The following is a 17,269-nucleotide window of genomic DNA, read 5'->3' as shown; positions in this document are numbered from 1 at the left end:
CAGCAGCAGCAGCAGCTCTGCAGCAGCAGCTCTGCAGCAGCAGCTCTGCAGCAGCAGCTCTGCAGCAGCAGCAGCTTCATTTCCATCACTTGTGTGCATAAAACTGTCGATATTCCACTATTGCTAAAAAAAAGCACAACTGTGGCATTTCCATCACATAAGAAATGAGATTAAAATCACATGTGGAAAAGTCTGCTCACACAAGAACGCATTAATAAAATAACTTTTTCCACTTCCTGTTCTTCATCGTTTAGTGCTGATATTTGATTATTGATCGTGTGACTCGTGTGAGGCAAAAAAAAGTTTCCATAGCAGTTTTGTGAAATACAATAATTTCGATACAGATGAAAAACTACCTGATCCTAACGCAACATGATTATTTTTCAAAATTGATGTTTTCATTAAGCAAATTTATTTTGTAAGTCAAACGGAAAGGCAGCTGTTGATTTTTCATTTTGACAAAAGCCTTTAGAAACTTTTTTTAAATCAAATATTTAGAATCTAGAACCGGCGTTCATGTGAATAAGCCTCTGATTAATGTTCACTTGCCCAGACTGTCAGTTTGATTTTTGATCAAAACCCATATTTTTGTTTTTGTTAGCGTGTTTTGATTGGGTTCACATAACCTGAGCAGCTCCCTCTTTCATGCCTACCTGACGGTGACGATCTGTCCGCCGTCCAGGGAGATGTCGTTCATCTGGGCGATGAAGATGGCGGCCACCGCCTCGTACAGCGCCGTGCCGTCCATGTTGATGGTGGCGCCGATGGGCAGCACGAAGCGAGTCACACGCTTGTCAATCTTCAGGTTTTCCTCCAGGCAGCGGAAAGTGACCGGCAGCGTCCCCGCACTGAAAAAAAGCACCAAAACAAAACATGTAAAATTTAGCGCCGATTTTTGAAGATGAGAAGCAGAGAGTCATAAAATATGCAGACAGGTGGTGTGAGACATAAGCGCAGACGTGTGGAGGAAAGGTGAAGGGGTAAAGACGAATAAAAGGCGGCAGAAACTTGAGTCGGGTGACAGCCTCTTCCTGACAGCTGCTGCCGGCCACCGTTTCAGTCCCTCAGTTAAAAGAGTCTGATTCCTGGCCCTGCTCAGCTCTGCTCATAATATAATTAGAGAAAACGTTGATAGGATTACCCGATTTTCACTAAAACCCGGCTGATGTGCCAGAATGACATTTGGTTCCAGCAGATTTCCAGCCCAGAGCCGAAGGCTTTAGACGTTTACAACCTGGGATCTGTCTGACAGCCGGCACTCACACGTACTGATACACTCTAAAAAACATACATGGTTTGTTGGCTCAACTTGAGAAACAGTTCCCACTCTACTGCCTCTAAAAACAACCCAAGCACTTAAAAAAAAAAAAAAAAAAAAAAAAAAACACCTGGCCAGTTTTTGGCAATAACTTTATGTTTTTTTTGTCTGGAAAATGAGTCGTTTTAAAAACTTTTCGGAATGTAACTTCACAAATCTGCAGGCACTGCCCCGTTGCCTAGCAACCACAGCAGAATTCCACCCCGTTACCTAGCAACCTCAACAGAGTTCCACCCCTTTGCCTAGCAACCACAGCAGAGTTCCACCTCTTCGCCTAGCCTAGCAACCACAGCAGAGTTCCACTCCCTTGCCTAGCAACCACAGCAGAGTTCCGCCCGTTACCTAGCAACCACAGCAGAGTTCCGCCCGTTACCTACCAACCCAAGCGGAACTTGACCTGGTTTGTTCAGCCTGAATTTGTATTTACATTATTTATATAAATTATTTTCATTTTGGTCCTTAAAATACCAAAATTTACACATACAGTATATTCTGATCTGCCTGATGACATGATTTAATAAATAATTAAATAAACTTCTTATGTTTTGATCAGTTGAATAACTGAATAACGTGAAATTTTTACCAAATACTTTTTTTTAGTATTTTTTGGACTTTTTTCTTTCACTTGAGTAAAAATAGGTTGATGTAGTTTTACTTGAGTACTATTTCTGGATACTCTACTTACTTCTGACTGTATTAATAAAACACTATAAAACAAGAAAGTTGTGACCAGGTAAAGTCGCCAACCTCAGATTTTTGTTCTACTTCTCTTGCTTTTTTTCTGGTGGTTGTAATTTTTTTTTTCCCTTAAGGAAACAAATAACATTCAAACTCAAGTTAAGTTAAGGTGTTTTTTCATTTTGAAATGTGTTCATGTAGAAAACTTAAATTTCTCCAGCTGAAAAAATACTTTTATTTTAAGTTTTACCAACAGGCAGCATGAATAGTTTTTTAGAGTGTACTGTGGTTGCAGACAGTGAGTTTAAGACTGAAGCCAAATCAAAGATCAGATCAAATAGCAACTTCCAGATGGTTTTGGTTGGAAGTTTTTATCGTAAAAAGTCGCGTTAAACGTGAAGGTCGTTTGAAACGTGAAGGTCGTTTGAAACGTGAAGGTCGTTTTACGTGTGAAGGTCGTACCTGCTGGCAGTCCCCAAAGCTGTGATCCAGGCCTGGAAGATGCCGGAGTAGAAAGCAAATGGGCTTTTTCTGGTGATGCCAAAGAAGATGGCGGGCAGGATGAGGCCGCCGTGGATCACCAGGCCCACGATGACGGTCACCATGTACATCCCGAGTTGCCTAGCAACCACCTCAAGGTCACCGATGGCGGCGATTTTACCAGCAATCAGAGAGGCGATGCCGACGGGGGAATACCTGAGCAACCAGGAAGGAGGGATTAATGTCATCCAACCAGCATCCAACCAACTGTTCATGCATCTGTTTGTCCAACCATCATCCAACCATCCATCCTACTATACAACCAACATACATCCAACATCATTCAACCATCTGTTCATCCAATCGTCTATTTATCCAACATCAAAACATACAACCAACGTCCAGATCAAGAATCATTTTGAATTTTACAGGTGGAAACTCACAGATTGAATTATTATTGGAATAAAATCAGGAAAATGTTGAAAGCACCAAATTAGCTTTTAGCTACGGGATCATAAACTGGAGTGGAAAATAAAGTTTTTTTAATAAATTGATAGTTGAAAAAAACGTCATTTAGTACGCAGGTGCTTTGCACAAAACAGACGGATGGATGTTGGATCAATTCTCCCCCAGCGGAGCATTTCCTCTGACTCATACTGGGATCTCTGGTTTCACGCGTTGCAGCACAGTTGTTCCCATTCATAAATTCAGACCGCTCTTCTGGCCCTTCAGGCTCCGCCCCCCTGCGGCTGGGCCAATCAGAGCGGCGGCCTGCGGCTGCAGGTCAGCTGCGCAGCGCTGAAATCCCGGACAGTTGCTGTTTGTTGGAGCGTCCGGCTGGATGGAGGCGTTTTTTTTCCTTCTGTTTACAGAGGAGTCTGTGTTTGGCTCGCCCTGACTACAATGTTTACGCTGAGTGAGTGATGCGAACAGGACACAGTTTCCTTTGGAGTCCAGCTGCACATGCACTGTAAAAACACAAAACCTTGCCAAGTATTTCTGGTCTCGTTTCCAATACAAATATGTTAGTCATAAGAACTTGTTTAAGCTGAATAATTCCTTAATATTGATGAAAACGTACTCACAAATTTCAATGTTGATTTGGAGGAAATTTGAAAGATTTTTCAAACTAATTTTCGATTACTGGCGGAAATTTACTCCTTTTTCATTGTACAAAAATAACTTAAGTAAAAGTAACTTTTTAGCAAGACATTGGAGCTTATTTTATGTCAATAATTTCTTAATATTGGTAAAAAGAAATCCTGGTGTCACTGTCAGATTATTTCATTTACAGTAAAACTAAGACTTTGTCTCCTCCAGCAACGCCAGATCTTAAAGATTTTTGGTCCAAGTATCTTTACACACTTGTAAAAAGTCAACAATTCATTAATGTTGGTTTTAAAAATAAGTACCAGTTACATTGGCGGATTATGTAATTTCTAACAAGACATTTTTCCAGTGTTATAATGAAATAGAGGTTTTCCATCAATATTAAGGAGTTATTTACATTAAACAATCCACTATATCCTCCTGAAAAGTTATTTCCAAGTTAGTTTTTGTACTTTGACGTATTAGAAAAACAGGAGGAGTAAATTTCTGCCAAAAAACTGAGTTTAATTTTGAGATTAAGATTAAAATTCTTCAGAACAACATCAATATTTCTGTGTTTGTTCCAAAAAAAAGTACTTTTTCCATCAATAACACTTGGTAAGATTTGGTGTTTTTTCAGTGTTCAAATGTTATAACATGAACAACACTGCAAAAACACAACATTTTATCAAGTATTTTTGATCTAGTTTATAGTGTAAATATTTTAAGACACTTTAAATAAGACAAAACTAACTTACAAGTAACTTTTCAGCCCGATATAAAGGCTTGTTTCAAGTAAGGAACAGTACTAGATGTTTTCAGTGGAACTGGAACTTTTTCATAAATTTTAAGGAATTATTCATTTAAAACAAGCTCCTATTCGTGGTGGAACTTGAAAATTAGTTTTGTTTTATTTCAAGATATCACCCACCAGAAACTAAGCTGAAATTACTTGGTAAGATTTGGTGTTAAAAGTCAAAGGTCACAGCTTTATAAGCGCCAAAACCAAAATTAACCCAAGAAAAAGCCGTAGGTATCTGGTTTCTGAATTCACTTCCTATTTAATTATTTGAAAAATATCTTTATTTCTAGTAAAAATATAGACAACATTTTATTTCTTACAACCTACATGTAGGCAAAAGTTAATTTAATCTGATCCTGCTGGGAGGTTTTGTGTTTTTACAGTGAGAGCTGCCGTTTCTCCTCCGTCTCCCCGTTTCCTTTCCCATCCCTCCTCTAAGTGCCACTTCATCGTCTATTTCTGCACAACTTATCCGGAGTCCTGCAAAGCCTCAACTCGTGTTTTCTGCTCTGAAGTCCTGCTTTCACACGCATCTCTCAACAACTCCTCTCCTTTTATTCCCCGCCGCCAAGCTGCTCCTCTGCCCGCTGGTGGATCCATTTCATTTTGGAGATTCTCCACCCCGGCTCCCCTGGGAGTCCGATACATGGCTCCTGCTACTCCCCAGCATACCACAGACTCCAGAGCCTAACTCCTTCCATCTGTCCGTGTCCCTCACCAACACGCCCTGCTGCACAAACACTAACTCTTTCCAAGCATTTCTGTTTCCTTTCTACCGCAAATATCTTAATACTCTTGAAATCAGACAAAATTAATTTTCAAATAACTTTTCAAATCGATGTAAAAACTTCCGTTTAGGTGAATAAATGCTTAAAACTGAAGTTATAATCTTCGGATCTAAGGAGAAATATGCAAACTCGTGATCAGACCTGAAAAATGGGTGTCATTTTGACCTCTGACCTGGACCCTCAAGGTCACATAAAGTCAGTTACAAAGTCGGCCTTCTAGCAAATTTACTTTTAGGATTATTTTTACTAAGCTGTACTTTTTACTTTTACTTGAATAACTTTATCATAAAGTATTTTTTACTCTTGAGTAAAATTTTTGTATTTTCTACCCACTGAATGAAAAACAAAAGTGAAATTCATCAGACAGACACACACCTGCAGCTTATTTTAAAGTTTGGTATAAAGAAAATTGATTTGTAAAACTTATTAAAATTATGCCAATTAAATGAATTATTTTCATTTTGATCTTTAAAATACCAAAAATGTGACATAACTTTGCATTTTGGTTTGTCTGACGATGTAATTTTTACATTTTTAATAACTGATGTTTTGTAACATGAATAGATTTTTTTTTACCAAATACGTTTTTACTCTAATTGAATAATTTCTTGTACGGCTACTTTTTACTTTTACTTGAGTAAAAATATGTTAAAGTTTTGCTACTGTGAAATTTTTACCCACCTTTGCTAACAATTAACTTTTTTGTTTGTTTTAACTCAATTATTCCTTATTATTGATGAAAATGTTCTAATTTCACTGGCAGATTAATTCACTTAAAGACATTTTTTCCCCATGTTATCAGTTAAATAATCTGTCAGTGGAATTAAACTTTTTAACCAATATTAAGGAATTATTGACGTAAAACAAGTTGAAAAGTTACTTATTAGTTAGTTTGAGTGTGTTAAGATAAAAAATAAACTTTGTCGGATTCTGTTTTTGCAGTGAACATAATCTCTCCATCTTCCTTTTCAGTCTCCATGTTCCCACAATTTGCCTCCTGTAAACATTAGTCACCGCCCGCCGCTGACCTTCTGTGTGGCATCTTCCCAAAATCAGAGCAAAGCCGTCGTCTGAGAGCAAAACCAGAGACACGTGTCTGCAAGCAGATACTGACCACATGATCATGGAAACCATCGTCATGATGATTTCATTCAGGATGTTGAAGAAGTCGCACATGATTCTCCCACGCTCGCCCATCCTGCCCATGCAGATCCCAAAGGTGATGAAGAAGCCGATCAAGCCTTGGAGAGCAAACAGAGGAGTTAGTTTACTGCCAAAACAAACAGCAGACTGAGAACCTGGTGGCTATGAACTCACCAAGAACATTCATGCCCCATTTGTATTCCAGCCTTTTCCTGTTCACCACCACCGGCTCGGTCTGGTTAGGTGCCGTGACCGTCACCTGTTTCAGCACCGTCTGCACCTACAGGAGGATTTCAGGCTCATAACATCTCAGCGGCTGGAGAATTAACTTTAACTTTTTATACAAAATTTACGTTTTGCACATTTTTGTGCTTCTATAAAGACTCCAAGCATTTAAAAAACCCACTCAGACGATTTTGGCAATAATTTAACGATTTTTGGTGTCTGGACATTTACCATTTTCAAAACTCTTCTGAATGTACACTGCAAAAAGTGTTTTTGGTCTAGCTTCCAGTGCAAATATCTTAGTATACTTGAAACGAGACAAAACTAATTAACAAGTAACTTTTCATTAAGAAACACGAGTCAATAATTCAAAATTACTTTTTCCACTGGCAGATTACTTCACTTATTGTTATGAGTAAAATAATCTGCCAATGGAATAAGTCCATCCATCCATTTTCTTGACACCCTTGTCCCTCAGTGGGGTCGGGAGGGGTGCTGGTTCCTCTCCAGCTAACGTTCCGGGCGAGAGGCGGGATACACCCTGGACAGGTCGCCAGTCTGTTGCAGGGCAACACAGAGACACACAGGACACACAACCATGCACACACACACTCACACCTAGGGACAATTTGGACAGACCAATTAACCTGACAGTCATGTTTTTGGACCGTGGGAGGAAACCGGAGTACCCGGAGAAAACCCACGCATGCACAGGGAGAACATGCAAACTCCATGCAGAAAGACCGGGGCCGGGAATCGAACCCAGAACCTTCTTGCTGCAAGGCAACAGCTCTACCAACTGCGCCACTGTGCGGCCCACCAATGGAATAAGTAATTTTTATTAAGGAATTATTAATTTAAACTACCTGCTACGTCTTGCAGATAACTTGTAAGTTAGTTTTGTCTTCTTTCAAATGCTCTAAGATATTTACACTGGAAACCAAAAATACTTGGTAAAATTAAGTTTTATTTGCAATGTACTGTCACAAATCAGCAGGAACTGAGCTTCACCTAACGACGCCTGCAAAGCCCAGCCCGTTGCCTAGCAACCCCAGCGGAATGCCGCCCCGTCACCTAGCAACCCCAGCAGAGCTCCAGCATGTTTGTTCAGCTGATTTTACCACTGTTTGCGCTGTATAATGGCTGCTGGAAGAGACCAGCGTTTTTCGTTGGTGTTGTTGGCTGTAGGCTACGTTCACACTGCAAATTCTCAATTCAGATTTTTTTTTTGTGAAATCCGATTTTCACATTTCAGAATGTCTCGTGTGCAAACGGCCTGAAAGTGTCCCGTATGCGCAGTAGTGGGCGCTATAACGTCAGCACGGGTGGTAATGGTGGAGTCCAGTTTTTGCGATTTTTAAAACCCAGTCGGAGCCAACACATTACCGTCCGCTGTGGTTGGTGTTTTTCTTCCTGCTCCCACATGTGAATGAGGTTCCGGTTGGACACCAACTGGCCGCACAAACTCGAGATAAATTTGAAAAACTCTGATGTGGATCAGATTTAGGACCACATATCCAAACGGCCTGGGTCGCATTTGTAAAAAATCAGATCTGTGTTGTTCAGGCTGTCGTGGAAAAATCAGTTAAAGGTCGCATAAGGGTCACTCTTCAGGCTGCCGTGTGAACGTAGCCATGGAAACCACTTGCTGCATTCTTTTTGGATGTGCAGGAGGCTCCACTTCTGCTTTTCAAAGATGTACAGTTGTAAAACAGCACATCTGTTTGCAGCCATTTTCATGTTTAAAGTGACAAAAAGCCTCAAAAACAGCTAATTCTGAATAAAATCTCATTATCTAAGAACGTCTTTATGCAAAAAAAGAGTAATGAACATGTTTTGTATAGGCTGTAGACCAATCCGAACGTGTCCAAGGAAGCATAATAGGTCACCCTTAAAGAGAAGGCAAACGGAGAACAAGAGCTTCTAACATAAAAGACAACAAAGAGACATAAAAGAGTCAAAAAGGCTGAAAGGGGAAGGAAGATTTCTTCCCACTTAAACATTCAGCCTTTTTATGACTAATGAATCCCTGATGCTCACACACAAAAGGAGCAGTAAAACAGAAATGTAAGGAGCGGTATTTGGGGGAGAAATGAAAGACAACGGATGGATTACCATGGGAAAAAACAGAGTAAAGAGGTTTGATTTGGCAGCTTTCGCCAGCGGATTCCTGTGCAGATGTGGCATTTTAAAAGCGAAAACTACTACGGTTTATAAAAAAAGAGAGAACACGACTTGCATAAGCAGCTTATGCTTCGCTTCATTGAGGTTTGCCTCTCTTAAGGTCACTCTACAGCTTTAAATCAGCGTGAGGTCTGGACTTTGCTCTGTTGATGACCCAGTTTGCACCAAACTCACATTTGACTCTAGAATGCTCCCACGTCCGGACCAAATGACCACCCCTCCACCACCGTGCTTCACAGATGGTACAGGGTGATTTTCTGTTGTTTTCTCCACACATGGTGCTGGAAATCATGGCCTACTTAAAGTAAAGACTAAAGAAATGTTCTGGTTTATTCAGAAGCAGCTCTGCAAACCTTAAAGAATAGAGTCTATTTTTGCAATCAAGCTGCACTTTTTCTCATTGTCTTGTCATCAGAAACTAGTTACGTTTACTCAATTACATTTATGAAAATGGCTACTCTGATCCGAGGAAACTTTCTGAATTTTCTGCCCTGTGAATGAAAACCAGACATGTTTAGTACCTGTTGGAAGCAGGCCTGCACCAGGTTCTCAGGAAACAGGTTTCTGATCAGGTCCAGGAAGGCGTCCAGGCTGCTGACCTCCTGGTTCTTCGGGGATGAGGACGTGGCGCTGCCCCGCAGTTTGGGGTTTCCCGGGTGGATTCCCAGAACCAGGATGACTCCCAGGATGGCGGCGATGACAGTGGTGGACATGTAGTACACCATGGCTCTGCTTCCCATCCTCCCACTGGAGCGAGCGTCAAGACCGGCGAGACCTGGAGGTCACAGCCAGTGGATTTACAGTTACTGAAGATAAATCTTCGTTTTATCTGGTTTTATTTAAAAAGAGCTCATATCTAGAGGTGTTTTTACACCTGATAGTCTGGTACACTTGGTTCGACTGGGGACCAAAATTGCAACATTTGTTTTATTTTCAGCTGTGGATTTCTTTCACAATGCACTGAATCAAATGATCCAAACCTCTGAACACACTGCAAAAACACAACATCTTGCCACGTTTCTAAAACAAATCTCTTAGTACAATTGAAATGAGACAAAACTAATTGACAACTTTTCAGTAAGAAATAAGAGTTTCTTTTAAGTAAATAATTCCTCGATATTGATGAAAACGTTCTAGTTTGTCTTGTTATAAGTGAAATTATCTTCCAGTGAAAATAGTTTTTCATCAATATTAAGAAATTATTAACTTTTACAAGTTAATAATAAGTTTTTTAAGGTAGATTTGTCTTATTTGAAACTAGACCAAAAACACTTTAAGATAATGTTTTTTCAGCGCCAGCTGTTCCCCTCCTCGCCTGTGGGGGCGCTGCACCAAGAACTACTGGAGGAAACGACACAGAAACCTCTGAAGACGACACTGAGGGCCACTTCCTTCTTCATGAAATGTAAACGAAAATGCCACCGAGGAGCTTTTTGACCACCTCGGCGACCTCGACCCCAGAGACTGGAGAGCCCAACCCAGAGTCCCCATGCTCAGCTTCCTCAACAGAAGGCATGTTGGTGGGATTGAGGAGGTCTTCGAAGTATTCCGCCCACCGGCTCACAACATCCCGAGCTGAGGTCACCAGCACACCAATCCCAATATTAACAGTGTTGGTGCTGCACTGCTTCCCCCTCCTGAGACGCCGGATGGTGGACCAGAATCGCCTCGAAGCCGTACGGAAGTCTGTCTCCATGGCCTCTCCAAACTCCYCCCMCGCCCGAGTTTTTGCCTCAGCGACAMCCCGAGCCGCATGCCGTTTCGCCCGCCGGTACCCATCAGCTGTCATAAAGCAGACTTTGAAAATGGTACCATGTCCCTAAAACATGACTCAAATATTCCAGGACAAATAAAATTACTTAGCCATGGTGGGATTGTTTTAGGGGAAATTTCTACTAAAAGTTGCCGATTTAAATATTTTGTAGCCGTATAAGTAACAAACACTTTTTCCTCCAAGGCTTCAAAGAGTTTATTGGTTTTTTTAACTGTGCTCTCGTTACAAAAGGTTGATTTTAAGCCTTTTAAACTTGCTAGCAGCATCTGTTGCTAATTAGCTGTTTTGCAATGGTACATTTAATTTTAAGGAACTTGGATTCTTAAGAACCTAATTAGGCAAATGAGCCTGAATACGAGCTCAGTTCTGGTTACGCACCAAGCAGTAAATACAATCTCACGTTATCTCCACCCTACCGCTTATGGTAGTGATGTAGTAGCAACATGGAAACCCAAAGCTAACCCTAAAGCCAGTGTTTATGAAATAATTCTCCTGTTTTGTTAAAATGCAGGACAATTGTTTGTTAAAATCCTGCTTTGTTATGGTACGTTTTATAGAAATTATATAGATTTAAAGCATATGGCTACCGATTTATCTCACCTGTGAAACATGTACGCTAACTAGCACTAGCCACTGTTATGTCTGGTTGTATTGGACACTTTAATTCAGCATATAATGCAATTCTAAAACTGCACCTCAGTGACTAAAGTTTACTGTGACGGAAACATCCTGATTCATCTGCAGAGATTCTCTCCAGTCGCCGAGTAAAGGGATTACAAGCTCTGCTAGCAAGGTAAACAGTTGCATTATTCACTCTGGGTGTGGTGAAAGTATTTATAGAAATGTGCATGGGGTGTGTTTTATTTTATCAACAGAAGCACAAACACGTGAAAAAGTATACTTGTGAAAATAAGTGAAGAAATATACTGTTTACAAGAGGAGACTAAAGCTTCTTCATTTTGCTATGTTGGCATTTGTAATCATTGAAACTAATATTATTATCAAAAATAGTAAAAGTATATTGAAAAGATGATTTAAGTTATGTATTTCATGAAAAATAAGTATATTATCGACAAAATATTTTCCCAAAAGTCTTCATCAAGATGATTTAGTATTCATAACATGAGCCGCTGTGGTTTTCTTGTTTTGCTTAATTAACTAGAAACTCTCCATTCTCCATTTGAATCATGAACGCTAACATTAACCAGGGTCATTTTTCCAATATTTGTGGAAAATGGCTTTTAGTGTTGCTTGCTGAAGTCCCAAAGTCTTACACAGTGGTGGAAAAACTCCAGCTAATCCGCTAATCGTGCACATAATGTTTTGTTTGGCACTTTAAAAATACATATTGCTGGAGTCTCAAAGTGTTAGACAGTAGAGGAAACTTCAACAACTTTAGCTAATGCGCTAATAACAGAGCTAATTGTTTTTGCTAATAGTTTGTTTTTGCTAACTTCTAAAATGTGTGGTACTGGAATCCTAGACAGTAGCTGCACAGTTCAGCTAATCCGCTAACTGCGTAGCTAAGTTTTTGTTTAGCACTTTAGCATTTTTTGCTAACTTTGAAAATGTATAGTGATGGAGTCCCAACGTCTTAGACAGTGGCGGAAAAACTTTAGCTAATTTGCTAATGTACTAACAGCATAGCTGGTGTCGTTTAGCACCTTAGCGTTTAGCACATTTTAGCTAATCTGCTAATACTAGAGCTATGTTTTTGCTTGGTGCTTTAGCGTTTTTACCAACTTTGAAAACTTTTAGCGTGATTAGCTTCCTCTAAATGAACTGTGCTAATTTACTACGCTGTTTTGTAAACTTTCAGTCGAATAAAGTTTGATGAAATTTTGATTATCAACCAACAAAGCCCATTCATTAGGCCCTTAGCAATGGCTCTGCATCCCTTTCCAAACTAACAGATGTTGTCAGTAACTTTACTTCTTATATATTCCTGAGTTTCTTTGGAACAAAACCTGATGTGAAGCTTTTTTAGATAATTTAGCCTTCTTTATGTTGTCAGATGGGCTCTCCAATAGATTTATTTCCCTTAAAAATGTATTTATTTTAGATAAATGACATGTTATCTGTGTCTGATGTTACTTTTGTTTGGTTGGTTTACGTCTCAAGAACATTATAATAATTTTACTGTAAGAAGATATCAACCTGTAAAGTTCAAATAGCCTAACTGAAGCCATTGTTTTTAGATTTGTCTCACCTGTGATAAGACTGGAGATGATTAGAGGCAGGATGAGCATCTTCAGCATCCTCATGAGGATTTCTCCAGGAAACGAGACCATGGTGAGGGCGGCAGCATCTTTCACCATCATGTAGCGCAGCAGCATCCCAAACACCGCTCCCATGACAACACCTGAGGAATCATAAACACTCCTTAGTCATTTTCTTTTGTTTGACAGCAAGAAGTAGTTAAAGTTTTCCAGAAGTGGGGCTAATATGAATGTTGAAAGTTTCTAAAAATACGTTTTTGTGGTTTGGTTTTTAACAGAAGTCCTTAGAGAAATTTGTCTCTGTTCACTTGTTCAACCGAGTCAAAAATCAGAAATTAAAAACATGTTTAACAGAAGAAGTAGAAAAATAAAACAAAACAGATTTTCCATGTAGTTTACAGGCTCTGAGTGGAGCCACTGGCCAGTTGTTTTACATCTGGGATGTAAGGGAACTCTGACTAATGAGAGCCATCTACCGTAATGTAAACGGCTTCATATCTGAGTTTAAATCTTGGTGACAAATTACAGACAAAAAATAACACACTTCTCAAGCTCTGCATGGATTTTTTTTTTTCCTACAAGAATGCAGCTATGGCGAAACATAGCTAAGTGTTTACAAAAGCAGACTAAAGACAACAACAAGCCGGCACAAGTCTTGTGGGAAAATGATCACAGTTTGTACATCTTGATTTGCGTTAAGCAACATTTGCTGCAAAACATGATTTAAAAGAAAAGACAACAAACTAGCCACTCAGCAGGCAGTATGGGAAGTAAAAGCTGAAACTTGTTGTTTGCACAATAACACAGTGAAACAGCCTGAGCTGTAAAGTGGGTTTGTACCAAGAACAGTGAGTCCCAGCAGCAGGTTGTGGGTGTTACGGCTGCAGTGGCCGGCGTCTTTGTATGCAAGGTCAGTGTTGTCATCTCGAGCGTTTTCCTCTTTTTCCTTCTCCTTTTTTGTGTTGGACTGGTTGGTTGTCTGCTGGTTTGTCATCCTGCCTGTGGAGAGATTGATAAAGTTGGGTTTACCGTATTTTCCGCAGTATAAGGCGCACCTAGTATCCTTCAATTTCCTCAAAAGCCGACAGTGCGCCTTATATATGGACCAATATTGAGCCACAACATGTCTAGCAACTACGGTAAGCAGCCGCCGACTTCATTTTCCCCGGTAGAAGAAGAAGCGCGCGGTGCATGCTGGGATAGTTGTCAGAACGCTGRTTTGTTAATAAAGTTTGACTGACCTATCTACCTACCGACCTGATAATCATGTTGTCTGCAGGTCATTTAGCACCAGGTTCTCCACCAACATGCTGTGCGCGAATGGAGAAGGGTGACCATCGTCCGGCCACGTCCCGACCCAGAAGGCTCTCCTCGCCGACCGGAGTCGGACTGTTTTGTTGACATTCACTGTAGTTCAGCTCCATCTAGTGGATGCATAACGTAACTCCAGCCTCTACTGTAGCGTCTATTCTATGCGCCTTTTAATGTCTATGCGTCTGATATATGAAAAGAGTTTTAAAATAGGCCATTCATTGAAAGTGCGCCTTATAATCTGGTGCGCCTTATAGTGCGGAAAATACGGTACTTTTAACAAAGATCCTCAGACTTCAATCTTATAGCAAGTAGCGTTAGCTTGTCAAATAATGCTAAAAACCGTATTCATTTTATTTCAAATTATTCTTTGATAAAGAGAATTTAGTCTGGTCATTTCAGAATGAGATGTTTTAGGGCATCTTGTCAATTTAAATTCAAATAAATACACTTCTGCCCATGTCCCCAAACTCAACTTTTACATTTGCACAGGAAAATGGCTGCAAACAATTATTGGTGATGCACAGTTATATAACTGTGCATCACCAACTACATAGCAAATAGTTTCTGGAGGGTAAGTCAACAACAAAACAGCAGCCATTATACAGCACATACAGAGGTAAAACCAGCTGACCAAACAAGCTGGAGCTCCACTTAGGTTGCTAGGTGACGGGCGGAATTCTGCTGGCGTTGCTAGGTGACGGGCGGAATTCTGTTGGMGTTGCTAGGTGACGGGTGGAACTCTGCTGGCATTGCTAGGTGACGGGCGGAATTCTGCTGGCGTTGCTAGGTGACGGGCGGAATTCTGYTGGYGTTGCTAGGTGACGGCACTCTGCCTGCTGATTTGTGACATTATATTCTGGAAGTTTTTGAAATGTTTCATTTCACAGACACTGAAAACTATTACCCTCAACTTATTGCCAAAAACCATCAGTGTGGTTTTTTAAAGCACGTTGGCTTAAAAAATGTTACAAAAACATGTAAAATGTGACTTTTACACAGTAACTCCCTTGTAAATTAGCTTGCGCTATAAGCACTGTGATGCAAACGTGGGACTGGTGTGTTCAGTTTGTCTATGTTGATTTGTGTCTGTACCTATCAAATAAACTTAAATTAAGTTTTTTGAAAATCCAAGTAAAAAAAAAAACATGCTTTATTTTTATTGCTTTTGCTTAATTTTCTGCATGGAATTTGCGCGTTTAACTTTTTTGTGATCTGTGTCTTGAGAGATAATATCTTTACTACTGAAAGTCTATGCAGTTTCTACATTGTGTAACAGAGTATTTAAAGAATACCAACCTTCTGTCTGAGCTAAAACTTTACTGCCTTGTATCTGCAGGGTACCACAGGGTAAATGTTGGGTTTCTACCTTACGTGTACTTGAGGGTAACTGCTTTTAGCTCTTGGTGTTGAGACGAGTGAGCCTGACTTATCTGTCAAGCTTAAAGTATTTCTGGGCCTGGACCCACTCAACAAAACCACTTTAAATCTATTTCTGGCAATCAAAATGCTTTGAGGATGAAATAATTCAAAATGACAGTTCGTAATACTTAGCATGCAGTTTACACGTCAACGGCATTCTCACCTGCTGTGTGAGAGCTTTAAAAGCAACATGGAGTCTTAATCACAGATGGTGTTTGAACCAATATAAAACATTAAAGTCTTTGCTGCTTCTGCATTGAGAAAATTGAGGAATTCAGCATTTTTATACAAGTTTATAAAGAAAAAAAACACAGAGTTGTTTCAATAAGTATGGCTTAAAGTGGTCTGCATAAAGTTTCATGTGGCGTTATTGTATCCAGACCTCAACTCTTTGTGGCTTATGTTGGCAAATTTGGCAGCTATCGCTAACCACAAACTGTATCCAGATGCCGACTCAACTTACAAGTGACTTGCTGGTAAATGTGAGGCGGCCATGTTTTCTGCATGTAACATTAGAGAAGTTTCCCATTTATTTGATGTGGTGTCACAGAGGTAGAAGGTAAAGATACTTTTCTGTTATTTCATCCATTGTCTTGTCTTGTTGCTTCTTTTAAGTGCCTCGGTTGTTTTTAGAAGCAGTAGAGATCAAAATGGAGGCATAGATTGGTTCCCTTTAAATTTACTTTTATTTTGTTGATGAAGAAAAGTCCTTGTTAACCTCAAATTTTCCACAATTTGCACTTCAATTTGGGTCTAAACTGCTTCTAAAAACAACCCAGGGTTTTTTTTGGGAATATGTCAATGTTTTCTGATGCCTGGAAAATCAGCCGGTTCAAAAACCTCTCAGTGGTGAGATCACAAATCAGTAGCAATCCAAACCGAGCTCCAGCACATTTGGTCAGCAGGTCTTATCATCACTGTGTGCGCTGTACAATGGCTGCTGTTGTTGACTTACCATCCAGGAACCCATTGCTGCATTCTTATTGGTTGTGCAGGAGGCTCCACTTCTGCTTTTCAAAGATGTATGGTGGTATAATTGCGCATCTGTCTGCAGCCATTTTGATGTGCAAGTGTGAACGTTGAGTTGGGGGTGGAGGGGTAACCAGCAGCAGCTTATTTGGATTTAAAGTGACAGAGACCCTAAAACAGGTCATTCTGAACTGAACATAACAAAATCTCACTATCTGAGAAAGACTTTGTGCAAAATCAAGTAACACGCTTTTATAGATCACAGATCTATCCTTGCCTATTCAAGGAAGTGTAACAGGTCACCTTTAAGGCAGGTAACTAAGATCCTTCTCTCCCCAGCTGGTCCCATGGCATAGCCAGGCTAGAAAGGATCTGTAGCCCCGTCAGGAAGTTTTGGGATGTTCAAAACTACAAGGAAGCTCATTTTGGCTAAACCCGACTTCAGATTCAAGGGATTACATCCACTTTCTCCATTCCCATTCACAGGAGGCAGCTTATACTGGGGAGATTGGAGTTGAGCCACATATTTCTGCTTAAACCTTTGCTTTAGGCACGTAAAGTTTAAAATAGTTGGTCTACACTTTGTTTTTGGAGGGGTGATAGCATTCTCACGTCAGGAAATCTGCAAATAATTAGAGGTAAATACCGCTGTGCAGGAAACGTACGCTGAGGCTTCAAGGAAAGACTGTAGCCAAACAAAAATAAAGGCTTTCTTCTGACAGGTATTTGAATCAAAGGAATGATTTCTTTAACGGACAACTGTGCGATTTCTTTGTGGTCAATGGTTATCCATTGACCACAAGGAAGGTCAAGGTGAAGAGAGAGCTGAGCCAAAAAGCGAAGCTCTCGATTTACCGGTCGATCTAC

The 17,269-nt window shown here is 40.1% G+C and overlaps 1 protein-coding gene across 2 annotated transcripts in view; it reads right to left on the bottom strand.

Annotated features, from left to right (window-relative positions):
- Positions 1–17,269, bottom strand: part of slc1a9 (solute carrier family 1 member 9) — a 41,648-nt gene that overhangs the window by 13,403 nt on the left and 10,976 nt on the right. For both annotated transcript variants that reach the window (XM_008416427.2, XM_008416429.2), the window contains 7 exons: positions 13,541–13,699; positions 12,691–12,843; positions 9,229–9,482; positions 6,473–6,578; positions 6,270–6,396; positions 2,459–2,692; positions 654–848 (listed from right to left, as the gene is read on the bottom strand). In XM_008416427.2, coding sequence (XP_008414649.1) covers positions 654–848; positions 2,459–2,692; positions 6,270–6,396; positions 6,473–6,578; positions 9,229–9,482; positions 12,691–12,843; positions 13,541–13,694 — 1,223 coding nt within the window. In that variant the 5' untranslated portion in view covers positions 13,695–13,699. The remainder of the gene's footprint in view (positions 1–653; positions 849–2,458; positions 2,693–6,269; positions 6,397–6,472; positions 6,579–9,228; positions 9,483–12,690; positions 12,844–13,540; positions 13,700–17,269) is intronic.

The sequence above is a fragment of the Poecilia reticulata genome, linkage group LG8 (assembly GCF_000633615.1).
Source record: "Poecilia reticulata strain Guanapo linkage group LG8, Guppy_female_1.0+MT, whole genome shotgun sequence".
NCBI lineage: Eukaryota > Metazoa > Chordata > Actinopteri > Cyprinodontiformes > Poeciliidae > Poecilia > Poecilia reticulata.
Note: the sequence above shows the minus strand (reverse complement) of the source record. Positions and strands in the feature narration are given on the sequence as shown.